This window comes from Sarcophilus harrisii, chromosome 4 (assembly GCF_902635505.1).
Source record: "Sarcophilus harrisii chromosome 4, mSarHar1.11, whole genome shotgun sequence".
Lineage (NCBI taxonomy): Eukaryota > Metazoa > Chordata > Mammalia > Dasyuromorphia > Dasyuridae > Sarcophilus > Sarcophilus harrisii.
In genome coordinates this window covers 258,823,596-258,842,829 of record NC_045429.1, presented here as the reverse complement: position 1 = coordinate 258,842,829, position 19,234 = coordinate 258,823,596, and the positions used below count along the sequence as shown (strand labels likewise).

Here is a 19,234-nt window from a genome sequence, read left to right as displayed (position 1 = left end):
TGTCATTTTTATTATATAGGCCCTGTCAATTTCTGAGCAAATTTTATTTTATTTGTATAAAAAGTTTTTTTTTAATTCTGTTAATATAATTCCTGGGTTTGTTTTGGCAGATGTGCTCCCAGATATTTTATACTATCTAAAGTTATTTTAAATGGAGTATCTTTTACTATCTCTTTTTGCAGAGTTTTGTTTTTGACATATAGACATGCTGATGATTTATGTGTATTTATTTTATATTCTGCTACTTTGCTAAAATCATTGTTTCAACTAACTTTATAGCTGAGTCTTTAAGATTTTTCAAGTATATCATCACATTTTCTATAAAAAGAGATAGTTTTATTACATTTCTTATTCTGATTGCTTTTATTTCTTTTTCTTCTCTTTTTGCTATTGCTAACATTTCCAATACAATACTGAATAATATTGGTAATGGTGGGGCATCTTTGCTTCATACTGATCTTACTGAAAAGACTTCTAGTTTATCTTCATTACAAATAATGCTTGCTGGTGGTTTTAATTTAGGGAAAAATCCATTCATATTAATGCTTTCAAGTATTTTTTAATTGAAATGAATGCTGAACTTATCAAAAACTTTTATATCTATTGATGTAATCATTTTTTACTTTTATCATTTATGTAATCAATTATATTAATAAGTTTTCTTTATATTAAACAAACCCTACATGCCTGGTATAAATTATACTTGATCATAAAGTATATAATCTTTGTAATATATTTTTACAATCTTTTAGCCAGGATTTTATTTGAGTTTTTGCATCCATATTGATTAATGAAATTGGTCTATACTTTTCTCTTAATTAAAAAAATAAATTATGACAAAATTAGGCTTATATAAACCCTTATATCTTATGCCAGAATACTTCTAAAAGATACATGTCATAAATACAAAAAGGCAAATCGAAACAAATGAGAGAAACAAAGAAGAAATTGCTTTTCAGAACTATGAAAAGAAAAAGGAGGAGGGAAAAAAAATAAAAAGGAATGAAGAAGGAACTGTGCTACTTGATTTACAAATATTATCTCATTAGAATCTCACAGCTTTCTGATGTAGATACTATTTTTATCCAAAGACAGATTAAGTAACTTAGGGATTTGACCACATCTTCCTGACTATAAGCCCAGTACTCTATCCACTATGCTTCCTATTCTACTAGGTGGAGAATTTATGATCAAATGAAGGATAGAGAATAACATGCATGATAAAATAGATTATTTTGATTATATAAAATTTAAAAATTTTCCCCTCTACAAACAAATCCAACAACAATAAGAACTGAAGGGATAAAATTGACTGGAGGAAAAGTTTTGTAGCAAGACTTTCTGGTAAATTTTCTGGTCCTGTTTCTAAGATATATAAAGAATAAATTTAAATTTATAATTAATCTAGTACATTCAATAGATCTCAAAGGAACCAATCTAAGCTATTTATAGTCATATGAAAAAAAATTCCATCATTCCTTCCTTCTTTCTTTCTTTCCTTTTTTTCCTCTCTCCTCCCCTTTTCTTCTTCTTTCCTTCCCTTTCCATCTCATTTTCTTTCACTTTTTATTTCTTTATGTTCAGTGGATTGGGGAAGTGGGAAAAGGACAAAGTAAAAATTACAATAAACTTTTTAAAGATAATTAATTACTGAAACTATGCAACAGTGCTGTGCACATCAGTAGCATTCAAGATGATAATTGGTGAATCAAAAAAATGAATGGCAAAGTAATGCTACTGAAACTATTTTACCCTTGCTATCTGACTTCTATTAATTTTGCCACCTCATTTCTTCTGGTTCTAATTTACTTGACTGGTAAAGACTACCACTGCTATTTATTAAGATGTGTATTCAGTAACATTATGCCTTTGTCAATTTACCAATCATCTTCCCAACTCAGGCATTTCTGTAACAGTTGAGAGAAATATTGCTAGGGCTATTAAATTAATTATTTTCATTTAGAGACATCATGGAATAGTGAGTTGAGCTTAGTATCAGGAAATTGTACTCAAAGATAACACTTCAATGCTGTTTTAGCCTTAACTTGTCAGTCATTTACCCTCTTAGTGCTCTAAGATATTCCCTAAAACTTATGTTACTAAATCAAAGGCTGGATGCGATATCTCTTGGTAGAAAGCATCAATCTGTTGTGACATTCTCTATGCTAGTCAAAATTATCTGAATTTGCATCACCTTCTGGTAAGGTAACTTTTAAAAAAAAATAATGAAGGGGGACCCATAATATGTGACTTAAGAGCTGAGATAAGAGAAAACCCACATCATGTGCACAGTTGTTACAAAAAAACCCTCAATTTTAATACTTACATTGTTGTATCATGGTGGCCTCTTTTTCAGACTCTTCCAGTTTTCCTTGAAGCCTCATGTGATGTATATGATGTTGAGTTATGTTCTGATGAATTTTCTTTTTGTCATCTTCCTGAACTTCAGAAGTCTCATCAGTTTTTGTTTCTGTGCCAATGAAAAAATACAACACATTTGGCACTTTGGGGGATGAGAACTATATATCTTAGCATAGAACATATCATTTCAGAGTAATGATTTCTTCTTTTTATATACGCCTGCCCAGGAAAGGGATATCACCTAAATTCTGATGGACAAACAAAGCATAAACTCAAAGTATAACTATGATGGTTTGCTCATCTAGATTTTTAGAATAGCAAAGAGTAATTCATCTGCATATCTTCATTTTATAGAGAAAAAAAAAAACTGAGACAAAGAAATTGAGCAATTTTCCCATGTCCTCATGACAAATAACTCAGATTCAAAACAAGCACTAAACCATGCAGTGTAAGAAAGCAGAAACTATTGCCAAAAAGCCTAAGCATAGCCATCAGATGCTTTCCTACCTTTCAGGTGCTTGTAGGCATATTTTAAAAACAGGGAGATTCTGAACTATCATCACTACTATTTTTAGACTGGCCAATTATACTGTGGCTTATTGCTTAGTCAACTAGTCATCTCTGACTTTCATGAACCCATCTGAGTTTTTGTTTTGTTTTGTTTTGTTTTGGGGGGGTAGTTTGGCAAAGATACTGGAATGCTTTGCCCTTTCCTTCACCAGCTCATTTTATAGATGATGAAACTGAGACAAATAGAGTTAACTGAGTAACTTGACTAAGATAACATAACTAGTAAGTGTCAAATCAGATTTGAATGCAGGTCTTCCTTATTCTAGACTGAGCATTAGCTACTATGCTACTTTGCTGCCCTTTATGCTAAGGTAATTGATATTTGTGTTTTTAAAAAGCAAGGTAAATAAGATGTTTTGCTACTGAAGAGGTATCCAGTGATCTAGCTGACTTTTCTGTTTATCTATATTTGTGTTTCATTATGCCGTGTCTTAGGCATGTCATGGATGAAATATTGAAAGGTCAATAAGAGCTGCATTCTTTACCATCTTTTGAATAATTTTCTAGTTTCACAGGCAAGCTTGTATCAGAGAATATGAAATACTTGTAATTAATGGTCATTGAGTATATGTCCCAAGAATATACATGGTTAGTCTTATCCTTGCTTCACTCGGGTCGTAAACTTAGGAAGGTTAAGTGATCTGGGATAATAAACAAGTACTCAGAGGGCAGCTGGGTGGTTCAGTGGATAGAGCACTAGCCCTGAAGTCAGGAGGACCTGAGTTTAAATCTGGTCTCAGACACAATACTTCCTAGCTGTGTGACCCTGGGCAAGTCACTTAATTCCAGTTGCCTCAGCAAAAAAAAATAAAAATAAAAAATAAACATGTATTCAGGTTGACTGAATAAAACTGTAGAAAGTCTACAGAGAAAGATAAGATAATAACTTACATGAAAAGTAAGAATACTATATATTATCTACATATTATCTCATTTAAGACCATGTAAGGTACATATATATGTAAACAGTCAGGTGAGAAATGTACTATAATTCCCTACATTTTCAGATAAGAAATTTAAAACTGAGAGCAATTAAGTGATTTTTGCCCAAGATATCTGAGGTAGGATTCAAAATCAAATATTACTAATCCTAGGACCAGTGCTTTATCCATTTCAAAACATAGATTCTACCATGATAGTATCACATCTATCTCTTAATTATTTAATGAGTACATTGTTTTGACAATCAGATCAAGTTACTTGAATACAGAAAAAATTTCATAATGTCCAGTGCCCAGTACTGTCCAGAGACAGAATAGTTTGCTAATATATATATTTGTTGGCTGATTGATAGTCAGAAAGATGGAATATGGTATAAAAAGCCAAGTGGCTTATCCAACAGCAGCCCTGATAAAGCAGCACAAGTCACTTTAAAAAGTAGGGGAATGTTGAGAATAGGGATAGGTAGCATAATTAAAGTTTTAGTAACTAATGCTGGACATTAGGAAGATTCCTGGATACCAATTTGACTTGTTCTGGGAGTCAACTCAGATTTTTTTTTTTTTTTTTTTTTTTTTTTTTTTTTTTTTTTGGCAAATCAGGAATAAGGACAGGGAAAAAAATCTGAGAATGAGAAAAACAGACTGATAAGATATATTAGTGGACTGGTCAATTTTGTTTTCTTCTTTCTTTTAAGACTGTACTAGACTTTTATAGAAACAAATGTCATTTCTACACTAGCACCTTGACACTTATTATCTGAGAAAATGCCAGAGTGCTTTGTATCTTTGCGCCACTGGATTTTTGGAAAATAAAATAAAAATCTGCTGGGTCTGTGTATTTTCTAGTGATTATTTCAAATAATCTACTTTGCTGTGCTGGGGAAGAAACAGCCTAAGAGAAACACCTGCAATCACGCATATAAGGGCTACCATTAGAAGGCCTCTAAATGTGCTCATGTTTCAGAGCATGAAGTAAACACATTCTCCACACATAGCCTTCAGCTCCATCCCTGTTGCCACTGAAGACTTGCTCATATTACAGTGGAAACTGTGTTACCAAGAAGTGAACATCGTTCTCATTAAACAGGCGGCTGACACAGTTTCCCTAGCAAAAGTAGCGAGACGGCTATTTTCAGTGATGATGGAGCTGTTAAAGCCAGCTTGAAAATCAGCAAGGGACTGACACTTTTGCTTTTCCACATGCTAAATGCTATATGATCCAGCTATACCTACAAACAATAGACAAGGCCCCCTAGTCTTAAGTTTTTCTATCAGAATGTCTTAGAGGGAAGGTTAAAAAATGACATGAAAATAAAAATACTGAACCATTTGTCTAAAATAGTAAAGCATACTTGGTGCTCTGCTCCTTCATGCTATTGACTTTTTAATTTTTTTTATTTATTGTTGTTTTTTTTTTTTTAATGGAACTAATATCTATAGGAGTACTTGCTGTTACTATTGACAAATGCTGGTTTTCTCTGATTAATATGGGAAGAAAACAGAATTGGTGTTGTATAATAAGTTTGGAAAAAGGCATAAGTAAATATAGATGAAGATAAAGAGAATGTTGGAGAATCTAGTAATTTCTGAAAACTATTGTCAAAGTTGGATTAATAGCCTTTAAAAGTGTATGACAGTGACTTGGTGGGGCTCATTCACAAAAATCTGGCAAATTGGAGTCATATCTTCCCTACCCTTTTATAGTTTAATCTTGGCTTTGAAAACAATCCAATATGTGCCCTGAGAAAAGTCATAGATTTCCAAGGGTGGAGCCAACATGGTGGAATGAAGCCAGGAAGTTTCTTGAGCTCCCCTAGTTTACCTTGAAAACCATATGAAACCAAGCCTCTGAACAAAGTCTGATGAAATGAAAGCATTCTCCTAGTCAAGATAGTTTGGAAAAACTTCAAGATAGGTCAATCTCATTGGAGTGGAAGGGGTGTTTAGCCCACATCAGACAGAGTGGGAAAACTGATGAGAGTATCTTAATCACAGCAGATCAGCAATTGAGACCCTTGGTCCTGACTTAGTGGTGGAACAAACCAATGGGGCAGTCCCCAGTGCCAGTTCAGAAGAATAATTCTGGGAAATCAGGTTGTTTCCTGGAAAGAGCAGATAAAGCTACCCCCTGCAAACACAAGGAGCCCCTGTGTTCAAAGCAAAGGCTCAGAGTTGCACAGGATGGAACAATGCCCCCTTTATTCCAGGAAGAGAAATACCAAAAACAACAACAACAACAAAACAAAACAAAACAAAACAAAAAAAAAAAAAGAAACAAAACGAGCAAGAAACAGAAAAGAACCTTGATCATTGAAAGCTACTATGGTGACAGAGAAAACCAAAACATCAACTTAGATAAGGACAAAATGTCTACAGAGAAAATCTCAAAAAGTAATATCAATTGGTCTCAAATCCAAGCATTCCCAATAAGATTGGGGTTAAAAAAAAAAAAAAAAGTATGTCCATTATCACCATTGTTATTCAACATTGTCCTAGAAATGCTGGCTTTAGCAATAAGAAAAAAGAATCATTCATAGTCTTTGACCAGAATGTTAAAGATTCCATGACACCTAGAAGATTAAGAACCCTTGCTAAAAAGATATATGGGACCACATATTTCTAATTTAGTGATGTTGAAGCTGGTCATTGAGTCCATTCCTTTGCCTTCAGGCATCAAGGGATCCTATTCTTAAAGGATTCAATGTCCATTTCAGCTGAGATATATTACATGATTCTGTTACTGTACAGGTATGAGAAAGAAAAGGTATGCATATGGTAGTAAAAACTAACCACATTTTCAATATATTTTTTTGAATTTAATTTTTGAATTATGCTCATATGCATCCTCAGTTCATCTTTACCAACCACTGCAATTATTAGGGCAAAAACTGAAAATGAGGAAACCAAGGCTTAGGAAAAAATAAGTGACTAGCCTGAAGTCACACATCTGGTTAGTGGAAGAGCTGGGATTTTAGAAGTTCTCTTGTCTTCTAGTGCTGTATTCATTCTCTTGATTGAAAGGATACAACACTTTCTTGGAGAGATATTTCAGTGTCATCCAACTAATGATTTATCTTCACACACATTACAAACTAGTTGTTCTAAACAACAATAATAAAAAATAGTGTCTTTATACATAGAAATATTTACTAAGTATGTGGAATTTTCTCATTTGGTTTTCATAACAATCTTCTGAAATAGACAGGAAAATATATTATTCTCATTTTTCAGACAAAGAAATATAGAACTGAAGTGACTTCCCAAGGATAACAAGTAGAAAATCAAGATTCAGACCTGAAGTTCAGACTAAATTAATCCATTAAAACAATTCTGCATGCCAGATACAATGTTAGATGCTGGTAATATAATTCCAAATGGACAACAGTTCCTGATTTTTGGAAGCTTATGTTCTTTGGGTAGGAAACTCATTCATAGACAACTAAATATAGGATATGTACAAGATAAACACACAAATACTTGGAGGTACTGACATTACAACTTGAGGAATCAGAAAAGACCACTATAAACCTTAAACTGCTTACTCTACTAGTGGTAGTCAGGAATAATTAAGTTAATGATCTATTTTTTTCAGTTTTCCCCCTCTGTACTAGATACCATTCACATCTTGAGAAAAAATTAAAAGGGACCTTCTTTGATTCTTCAGCACCATAGTCAGCAAAGATGACAGGTATGAAAGCAGTCATTGCTGGTGGAGTTGTAGGAAGTTAGACATATCTTTTGTAGAACTGTTTCTGGAGATGAAAAATACTACATACAGTCTCACCATCCTCAGAGAAAATAATGCCTGTTAACTTGCACAGGGTGAATTTTTATTTTTAAGTCAGGAGTTTCTAAACTTTTATGTATCTTGGACCCCCTTTCTTAATCTGGTAAAAATCTATGCACTCCTCCAAATAATAGATTAAATAAAGTATTTAAGATTACAAAGAAAACAATTATATTGACATATAATTTTTAAAATATATTTTCAAAAAACAAGTTGATAAATCTCAGATTCTCTAAATCCATGAAATAGGCTTCGGGAGCTCTCTATGGCCAGTTATCAATACAATATTTTAAGAAATCTCATCAGTGAAATAAATATTTTTACTTATAAGAAAACAAGACATTTTAATTAATGCTTGCATTCCACAGATCAAAATAGGTATTTTCTTCTTTTGGTAATGCAAACTTACTTTTGATTTTTCTTTTCTTAAACCAACAAAACACCAGAAAGCACAAAGCAACCCATGAAAAAGCTGAACACAAAACAAGAGTCATAAGGATGGTAGATTTTTCTCCCTTGTTAACAGGAAACACTGTAAATGGGCCAGATCGAGCAGTAAATTTGGCACCTGAAAATAAAAACAAATAATTAATTATATTGTTCTGTAAAAGAGGCAGAAAAAAACAATATAACCATGATGAAAGATTATTATTTCTAGGAAGCTTTCATCTTTTAAGTAGAGCATTTGTTCATTTATTCAACAAATATTAATTGAGCACCTCTTGTGTGCAATACAGTGTTCTACATGATACAGAAGATATAAAGTTAAGATATGCCTTGCTTTCTGCCTTTATGGAGTCTATTGTCTAAAGGACAGGGAATCACTCTGATTTTCCATTTCTGCATTTGAATAAAGTATCTTCTCTTCTCTACCTCTTGTATAATAATTGGAAAAACCACCTGGTTTGAACTTCTCTGAAACTCTTCATTTAAACTACTTTTATGTATGATTAGCACAACATTTTTTCTCTGCCATGTGACTTGCACAGTTCTTGGCTTTGACATTTAAAAACAATCATTTTAAAAATGGAAAATGTTCCCCAGTACATATTTGCTGAATGAAGTAGAAAAGCATATACAAATAAAGATAAAGGAATCAATGCTATACATACTAAAAATAAAACAAAATAAATTAATCTTGTACATGTTTCTGAAAGAGGCAAATAATCTGTTTTCCCAACATTCAATAAACATAAAAGCATTAACCACAAGGAGAAAAATTTCATATTGACAAGGAAAATGGAAAATAGTTTTGTCTAGAGTAAATCAAAAACTATATCTTACTTTATACACCATCCACACTAAGCCTAAAAAGGAATAAGCATATCATTAAAAAAAATTAGAAGAGGAAAAAAAAAGGACCTTTCACAAATATAAGTGGCAGGGGGAGATAATCTGTAAGGGAATAAGTGACAAATAAGAACATTATCCTGAGTATAAGGCAAACTCTTAAACATTTGAAAATTTGCATAGAAGTCAAATAAAATGTATTCTTGAAGATCTCAGAATTGGAATGCAAAAATACAATATGACAATATGAAATAAGTGCCCTTTTATTTGACTCTAAAGATGTGAATGGTATCTAGTACAGAAGAGAGAACTGAATAGGAGAAACAGAATTTAATTTTGATTATATAAAATTTTAAAAATTCATTTATGTCTGAACAAAATCAATGTATCTAAAATAAAAAGAAAAGCTAAAAAAAGTCAGCTTTTTTATATGACACTTCTTTGATAAAATTCTAATATTCAAGATGCATTGAAAATTGACAAAAACATGTAAGACCAAGGACAATCTTCTGATATAACAAAACACTTTTAAAAAAGAGGAAATATAGATTATCCAGGTTTTTGTTAGTGGATACTACTTCTAGTTTGGGTAAGATTAAGATTCCCCCATCTCAAATATGATGTGTGTGTGTGTGTGTGTGTATACACACATATACATAATACATATATGTATTTATATACACATATATGTATATAGCCACACATATATACATAATATACTATATGTAATATGAAAAGTAATTTAATTTAAAATATTCAACATACAGCAACAAAACCAATAAAACTCTTTTTCCCCTGAGGCAATTGGGATTAAGTGACTTGTCCAGGCTCACACATCTAGGAAGTGTTAAGTGTCTGAGCTCAGATTTTATTTTATTTTATTTTATTTTTTATTATTTTTTAAATAACTTTTTATTGACAGAACCCATGCCAGGGTAATTTTTTTACAACATTATCCCTTGCACTCACTTCTGTTCCGATTTTTCCCCTCCCTCCCTCCACCCTCTCCCCCAGATGGCAAGCAGTCTATACATGTTAAATAGATTACAAGTAGATCTTGGATACAATATATGTGTGCAGAACCGAACAGTTTTCTTGTTTCTCAGGGAGAATTGGATTTAGAAGGTATAAATAACCTGGGAAGAAGAACAAAAATGCAAGCAGTTTACATTCATTTCCTAGTGTTCTTTCTTTGGGTGTAGCTGCTTCTGTCCATCCTTGATCAATTGAAACTGAGTTAGATCTTCTCTTTGTCGAAGAAATCCACTTCCATCAGAATACATCCTCATACAGTATTGTTGTTGAGGTATATAATGATCTCTTGGTTCTGCTCATTTCATTCAGCATCAGTTCATGTAAGTCTCGCCAATCCTCTCTTATACCAACAATTATTGATGGAACTAAGAATTTATTCCATATTTTAAAAAACAACTTTGAATTTTATGAGAATACTGTTAATATCTGACCTAGCAATCCCACTCCTACACATTTATTTGAAGGAAGTAGAAGACAGAAACATATTTAAGTGGGCATTGTTTAATTCAGGAAAAGAAATGGAAACAAGTTGTATGCCCATCAATTGAAGAACAGGAAAAAAGTATGAGTAAATTGTGATAGATGAAAATAATAGAATATTATTGTACCATAAGAAATTATGGATATGAGGCACTTAGAGAATCCTAGAAAGCCTTGTCTGAACTGATGCAAATCAAAAAAAAGACAACAATATTCATAATGGCCATACTGGTTAAACACACATACACAGAGCAAAGATAACACTCAAAGCCAAAATTATTCAAATAAAATGTCATTATCAGTTATGAACCCAGAGACCAGTGATGATTTTTTACTTTAACTGGCTACAGAGATGTTGAACTAAAAGTGAAAAAAAAAGTCGTATCTAATCGGACAGGAGTGCTGTATTTGTTTGTTTTGTTTAACTCTTCTTTTTTCTGAGAGAGATTTTTAGATTGAGTATTTACTGGGTAAGTATAGCAATGTAAAAATAATTTATATCAATAAATATTAAAAAAATAAACACATGAGCAGAATAAAATAGATGTAGATTGTCAAGTAGTCACTGAACAGAAGTTGAGAGACTTAGACTCTAGTCTCAACTCTGGTAATATGTAACTTTGCCTTATATATGTTTTGTCTTTTGGGCCTCAGTTTCCTAATCTATAACTTGATGGAATTTTATTTGGTGATAATGTCCCCTCTATTTCTTTCTGCTTATGTGAATGAGGGAATAAATATTCTCTGCATAAACTCAAAGAAAGATCTGGAATTTACCAAGGCCTTGTTTCCAATCAATAGATAAGAGATCCAAGTTCAATTTCCCTACATTAAAGATAACAAAGGTACAAGGATATGTAAAAATTGACTATGATCATGAGCAGTTATAGTCAGAATTCTTTTGGAAACCAAAAAAGAAAGAAAAAAGCAACTGTGTTGTTACCTGAAGAATGCAGAAAATTCAGTTAGGAATAGAAAGTTTGTTTCTTTCAAGTTACTCAGCAAATGCACTATTCCTGCAAGATCCTATTAGTACTGGAACTCATACTTTGGCAGTACTCTTTGCCTTGGGATCCCTCTGATTGTCTGGTGTAAGCTTCTCCCCAAATCTCTTTTTAGGGAGAACATCTAGGCCAGTCATCTCTTCATTCTCCATTTGGCTGCATTCCTCTATTCTAGCCCTTGTGCTAGTCATCTTTACCCATTCCCCTTTATTTTCCTTTTCTGTGTTTTTCCTCCATTATATTGTTAGCTTTTTGAAAGCAGGAATTGGTTTGTTTGTTTTTTTAATTTCAAACATTTGCATTTTACAGTGTCTGACACATAATAAGTTGCAGTAATGTTTGCTGACCAGTTCTCTTATTTAGCTGTGTTGGCCTAGGAAGTTAATAATGGGATGGGTTGAATACATAAATTGTTGTTCTCTTTCAATATTATGCTGTATCAAATAGAATTGAGTCTTGTATTGATTAGTTGGTTTTTTTTTTATTACAGTGCATGATAACCTAATATTATTTCAAATAGATATCTCATTCTGAGTTTTCATTTGATTTGGTTACTGAAGAATACATGGAAGCATTTAAAAAAAAAGAAATTCCATGTTTTAAACATCAGCATTTTTCTGGTGATGCTGAATGGTTGCAGATCATAGAATACCATAATCTCCAAGAAATCAAAATTGCCAGTTTCCCAAAAGGCAAAGAACATATAGAGGAAGTAACTAGGTGGGAGCATATTAATAGTGGTAAATAACATGTATGAAACTCAGTAAGGCATATTCTCAAAGCAATATAAGCCTGAAAAAGAGAAAACCTGGTCAGGAGATGACTTTAGCAGAAATAATTATAAAAGAACATGATATGTAGCAAACACTCAATAAATGAAACTTGTTCAGAAAACTGTAAGAATTATAGAAGCACAGAGAGGGGAGAATTTACTTTTGCCAGGATAATCAGGTAAGGCATAATGAATGAAATAGCATTTGAGCTGGTAAATGGACAGCACTAATTTCCATTTATTAAAATTGACAAAACACATTTCTCCCACCAATATTATGAGGCAAAAAGAACAAGGATTATTATCCCCAATTCAGAGATGTAGAAACTGAGGCTTAGTGAAGTTAATGGCTAATCTTTAATCAAATAGTTAATATATGTCAAAATGTTAATATATCGAACCAGATCTTGCAATTCCAAAGTCAGTATTTTTGGTACTAAACTGAACTGACTTCTATAATTAAAATTTATATATATAAAATAATTAAAAAGTATATGAGGAGAAAAGTGTTCTGGGCAAAGAAAATGTCATAGACAAAGGCACAGAGGTAAGCAGGTAAAATATCAATTTAGGGAAAAAAAAGTAATCTAAAGGCCAAAACCAATTTGGCCAAAGAATAGCATGAAGTAAGGTTCAAAAAGTAATCTGGGGAAAGTTTGCAGAGATTTTTCAATTCCTGGTTAAAAGATTTCACTTATATTCAGAAGTATTAGAAAATCTTTGAAGATTTTGTTTGCAGAAAATTGCAGGGATGAAGGGCAAGAATCTGGAATTAGGAAAACCAATTAGAGTAATATTACAATATTTTGTGTTTGAAGTGACAAAGAACTAAACTCTGATATTGGTAGCGGAAATGGAAAGGATAAATGAAAAAACAGTGCAATACTATTATCCAAAAAAACATCATTTTTTTTGGCAGTAGTTCAGGAAATGAAGAAGCTATTCATGGGGTCAGATTCCTGAACACACAAGAAAGATCTAATTTTTACTTTGAGGATGACCTTGGTTGAATCATTTATAATTTCTCTAGCTTTCAGTTTCCTGATAAGCATAAAAATGAAAAGTAGCAAAAAAATATTAGTCCTCATTCTAGGGACACTGAGGAAGAAAAAAACAATAAAAGTGATTATGAAGCATTCTTTGCCATGCAAGAGCTGAAGAAGAATAAATAAAAATTATGGAAGTATATAAAATTATAGAAAATTTATAGATGAAATTTACAAAAGAAATTATAGAAAAATTATAGAAGTGTATGAAATTAAAATCAAAAAGACTCATTGGTCAATGGTTATCACTACTACAATTTTAGGTCTTTTTCACAAGAGAAGAGAAGATGGTTGAGTTTTGGGAACAAAAAGGACATAACATTATAGGAAGAAGTAATAATGTGAGTTAAGTTAAGAAAGTTAAGAAAGCAAAAAGCATGAAGGTGAAAAAATAAATCATCCATTTTCCCCAAAGCATATATTCTCTATGAATATCTCCCATTTACATGTGAAAATCTTATAAGATTCTTTGAAAGATATCAGAACTGATCTAAGTTCTTTTGAAGACTTTCTAATTGTAATTATTAAGTGAGATATAAAGCAAGGAAATATATGCTCACCCACCATGATTGTCATCATCATGGAGGATGCCCAGCATTGAAATAGAAGAGATTCAGTACAGATAATGAGGATCTCCAGATACTCTCAGGCTGTGAATTGTACTGTTTGTTGAATCAAGTTTATGAATACTAAATACCATCTTAACTATCCACATGGGGGGAAAAGTGGGTGAAAAAAATGTCTATTATCCAGTCTATTGTATACAATTGAATAGTCATAAAACTGGTACAAATCATGCAAATGAATCTGAATATGGGACATTAGTCTGGATTTCATTTAGGAAATCACATCATCCAGTGTTCAAAATATCAATCAAGTACCAGAGAAATGAAGGCTTCCTGAAAGAAATGTGATTATTTTCATCTTTCATCTACATTTTTCCCATGTAACATTGCTCTGAAGCTAGTTCTGATAATTCTCAACTTATATCAGTCCCTTCTGAAAAGTTATAAATAAGAACTCTGGCGAAAGACACATGCAGAAATTCTTCATCTATTTCACTAACAAAGTTCTTTGAAGATTTAGAAGAGAGGGGTAAAATTGCTCAATAACAGTTTCCTGAACATTAACAACAAGCATAGCCCAGAATTGGTACTTACTTAGATCCCAGATGGTCAAGAATTTTCATCTACAAGGCAACTTACATTCTACTTTGTTACTGAGTCCTTAAAATGACCTTTATAATCTAATAATATATTTCTAGTAATAAAGCTTTAAGTTTTGCATGTCTTAGTTAAGCCTCACCACAACCCTTTAAAGCATATGCTGTTCTGCAAAGGCAGGATATGAATTCAGGTCTTCCTGACTCCAACACTAACCTATATTATCACCTAACTGCCTATCTTTTTTTTCATATTTCAGCAAGAATGAAATTTGGTTACAGAGTGAAGGATAACTGTCAATATCATTCTAGTTAGAATACTAGGATGAAATATATAGCTTCTGTACATCTTACACTGAACCCTGGAAATTCTCCAAAATAGTGTAGTAAAAACATTAGATTTGGTGTCAGAAAATGAGGACTGAAATTCTAGATCTCCTATACTCTGTATTTATTACTTGTATGTAATCAAGGAAGTTACTTTACCTCCTATATTTCCTCATCCATAAAAAAGAAATGTCAGGCTTACGTGTCCATTCAAACTTCAACAGCATAGGAAAACTACCTATGAAAACTTATAGGCCACCAAAAATTATGTATTGAAAATAATTGATCCATTTATATATACTGGGAAACTCACATGCATAATTTAAAATTTATCTTTGTCTTATAAGTCAACTGTTATTTATTTCTCATTGATTAAAGTTCAGTTCTAGGAATGAAGAGATGGAACCCTTTATATATTTAATTCAGTTGTATTATAACTAATATTAATGTATATTTTAAAAAACTGTTCTAAATCTTATGATCTTACATTTTTGGTAGGAAAGGGTAATGTAATAACTGCTAGACTTAAAGTTCGAAGAAATGGATTTTCTGGCTGTGTTATCAGTATATTTGTACTCTTAGGCAACTCACTTGCCTAGAACTGAGTTTCTACATCTGAAGGACTCAGAAGAGATTACCTCTAAGATCCCTTTCAACTTTAAATCTGTGATGCTATCTTCTCTAAAGAAAATTTTGAGCAATTAAAATTCATTTCCATTTTTTCAGGATCTATTTTTTTGTGTATGAATGCATAAATTAATGAATAAATAATCATTTATTAAGTATTTCACTTATACCAGGCACAAGGGGTGAAAGACCAGATATAAACAAGATTTTACATTCTAACAGAATAAAACAATACACTGAATAATGGTGGCCAGGATTGAATGTTTTGATCTGGAAAGTGAGTGCAGTGATAGGGTCCTTGACTAACATCCTTTCCAGTAATGGCAGTGCTGATTTGATTGTTGTTTCCAGAGAACAAGGTGGAAAGTAGAAATGTGAAGTGATATATGGTGGCAGAGCATGAAGTATGATCAGAGTATGCTGGGTAAATTTTGGAAAGTATAAGTGTAGTGAATTTTCACTTATCAGGAGTGCAGAGTCCCTTGATAAGGTAGAGAGTGCCAGTTCAAAGGCAGAGGGTACAGTAATGGAGAATGACAAGAAGATGGTTGAAGTGGACTGTTATGGGTCTGGAAATACATAGTTATAGTATTCCTACACCAATGCACATCACAACTCTTTTTATTGTGGAGTAGATGATATCAAATAAGTAGATCAACAACTAATAACTAACCATTTAGGAATAAGTTTTTCTGAATTTAATTAGCCTGGTCCTTAGATGATAAAGCAGTCCATTACCAGATAAACATCAGATAATATTAATATGTTAACTAATAAAAGCAGATGTAGACTTTAAATACATATAAGAGGTATCACAATATGGATTTTTTAAAAATCTAGATTAGAAATTTATAGTCAAATAGAGCTGTAAGAAATTAGACATAGTCTAGTTAAAGTCTCATTTTATACTTGAAGAGACAGATCTATGCAACTGAAGTGATTTGTCCAAGATCACATAGGCAGAATGTAGCAAGTCACTTGAACTCAGATCACTTTGAATACAAATATGGAATTCTCTTCACTATATCATGATGTTTCTCAGTACAATGTTCTTAATTGATGATGATGATGATAATGATGAAATTTTTCAAGCTTAATAGACAGATTTTTGGAGAAATTAGGATTGTCTGCATACCTCAAGGGATAAGATCACATTTAAGCCAAATATCAGTTTAAAGACTACAAAACAGAATTTTTTTCAAGAAACATTTTTCCAAAATTATTCATTATCATTTTATATATACTGGACTTCAGAATGTTTTCCCTCAAAACCCCCCAAATAAACAAAAGACCCCAGGATATAAATCTACTTTTCCAGTCTAACATCTATCAATGTTGCTAAGAACTCTAACTTGCAAAGCCCTAAGAAATATACAGTGAGAAGCACAATTGCATTATTAGAAATGATGATATAGTTTTGGATTATTTTTATTTCCCATGTTAAATAAAGATTTCTGAAGTTTCCACTATAATATTTGAGAGTATATTTTAAAATAATTATTTTTCTCAGTGAATAAGCATTTATGTCAATAACTTTATCCACTTTGAAAGGGCATCTCCTTAAAGCAGTTAAATCAAAACCTTTACTTAGATCAAGAGGATAAGAAATAAAATTTTCAATTGTCCAAGACCAGAAAGGTATAATTCAATCAATTTAATAAACACATATAGTAATATACTGAGCACTAGAGATAAAAAGAATAAAAATGAAACACTTCTTATTCTCAAAAACCTTATTCTACTGGAGAGAGATGAGATAGATAGGTAAAATACATCTTAAAAAATAAAACAACATCATTTCAATTACTTCAGAGCACTAAAAACTGAAGGTTGTTTCAGAAAAGGCTTCACTTAGCAAGTAGTACCTGACTTTTGCTAAAAAAAAAAAAAAAAAAAAAAAACCTTGGGTTTCTAAATGCATCTCAAGAATTGGAGATATTTTGTGTAGTCCCAGATAGACTTTCTATAATGTTTGCCATGAAAATACCAAAATTGGTGATAGAAGTTTCCCAAAATAGAGGAAACAATTATAATGACTTCCCAAAGTGTTGAAAACATGAGAAGAGTTGTCTGCCCTCTCCATCTCATTTTCCTTGAAAGGGATAATCGAGGGATAAAATTTATACATACTTTCAATATAGAATTGAATCTTAATTATTTTATACTTGTAATCTTATGGAGCAAAGAATTCTTCGAATGCTCTCTCAAGGCTCTCTTCATCAATAAAAATATATCAATAAGTCACAACTAGCAATGTCTTTGGAACTAAAGATTCAGCTCCTTTATCAAAAATACTAGAATCTAAGTCAAGAGTTTATTTACGCTTTTATCTGTATTATTGTTTATTATGTGTCACACTAGTTACTTCCTATAGATCCTGCTTCCATCTTCCTTTTTCTGCTTTCTCAGAGATAGACCAAACAATGTCTCTCTGTGAAATAAAATAGGTGAGCTTCCTATGCCTGCTATTGACTGAAACTAATTCCATTATAAGGAAAGTGCTTAGTTTTTAGGAAAGAAGCCCAAAGCTTAAAATGACAAATGTAAAATAATGCTTAAGTTACCTGGTGGGGATATCACAGTGAAAAGAAAGTACCAGTTTGACCCGGAGCTTGAGACAGCCAGATTGGAGAAGCTTACTTGGCCATGGTGAACTTCTGATTGGGTCTGCCCTGTATATACAAAAACAACTATGAAAATAAAAATAACAGTCTTAATTCCTACCAGTCCAAGAAAAAACTCCACAAGCCATCTCCTTAGCTCAGAGGTGATTTTTAAATTTTCAACCACCCCAAAAGTAGAGCTGGAAATACATTTATATTATATGGTCCATCCCATTTCCTTCAGGCAAAACTTGGAACTAAACCATCCCAGATAATTGAATCCTTTTCTTAAAGGGCTTCCAGTAAAGACATTCTATAAGTTCCCTAGAGAAACAATTTTAAGGGTCCCTTACAGCTGAGGGATTCATTATTCATACATTCAATTCTTGCTATTGTATTACATGATAGAATAGTCAGGGTTCTGTTTTAAAGTTCACTTACTTAATAATGATTAGAAGAATTGAAAATCACCTTAATCTTTTTTATTCTTCTAATCACTACTAACCAGGTGACCCTGAAAAAGTAATGCTTGTGACCTATTCCTCAGTTTTTCCCATATGGAATAATAAGCATTTAACAGATATGAAATTCTAAACAGTAAGGCTGAAAATAAGCAACATTGAATGGGCTGTGAGTTAATAGGCACATGATTATACTATCTCTAGAACTGCCAATTGATCTAACCAATCTAAAAAGCAACTTGGAGTATTATAAGTACTGAAACTATTTTATATTTTTTTGATATAGTGAACCCACTATTGAACATATACCTAAAGTAGGTTAAACTCTAAAAGAAAATCCCCATATTAAAAAAATCAATAGTATTTATACAGTACTTTTAGGTTTATGAATACTTTATATACATTATCTCATTTGAGCTTCACAACAATCCTGTTGGATAGATGTTACTATTAACATTTTCCCCATTTTCCAGATGTAAAAAATGGAAATAACTTATCCATATAGCTAGTTAGTGTCTTAGGCAGGATTTGAATGAAACTCTTTCTAGCATCTAGCCTGGGGATCCATCCACCATACCACTGTAGGTGTCTATACATCTGAAAAACATTAATAACAATAGAGGAACTCCTAGAAGAATAAAGTAGGTGGCCAGTTGAAAAACGGCTGGACAAATAGTGGTATATTACTGTAATGGACTATTTGTATCCTTATAAGAAGTCATAATTATGAAGAATCCAGAGGAATATGTAAAGATATATGAACTGTTG

At 32.1% G+C, this 19,234-nt stretch overlaps 1 protein-coding gene across 1 annotated transcript in view; it reads right to left on the bottom strand.

The window, feature by feature from the left end:
- Positions 1 to 19,234, bottom strand: part of PKHD1 (PKHD1 ciliary IPT domain containing fibrocystin/polyductin) — a 611,151-nt gene that overhangs the window by 14,972 nt on the left and 576,945 nt on the right. The window contains 3 exon segments of the mRNA XM_031964731.1: positions 2,327 to 2,470; positions 8,069 to 8,227; positions 17,967 to 18,074. Coding sequence (XP_031820591.1) covers positions 2,327 to 2,470; positions 8,069 to 8,227; positions 17,967 to 18,074 — 411 coding nt within the window.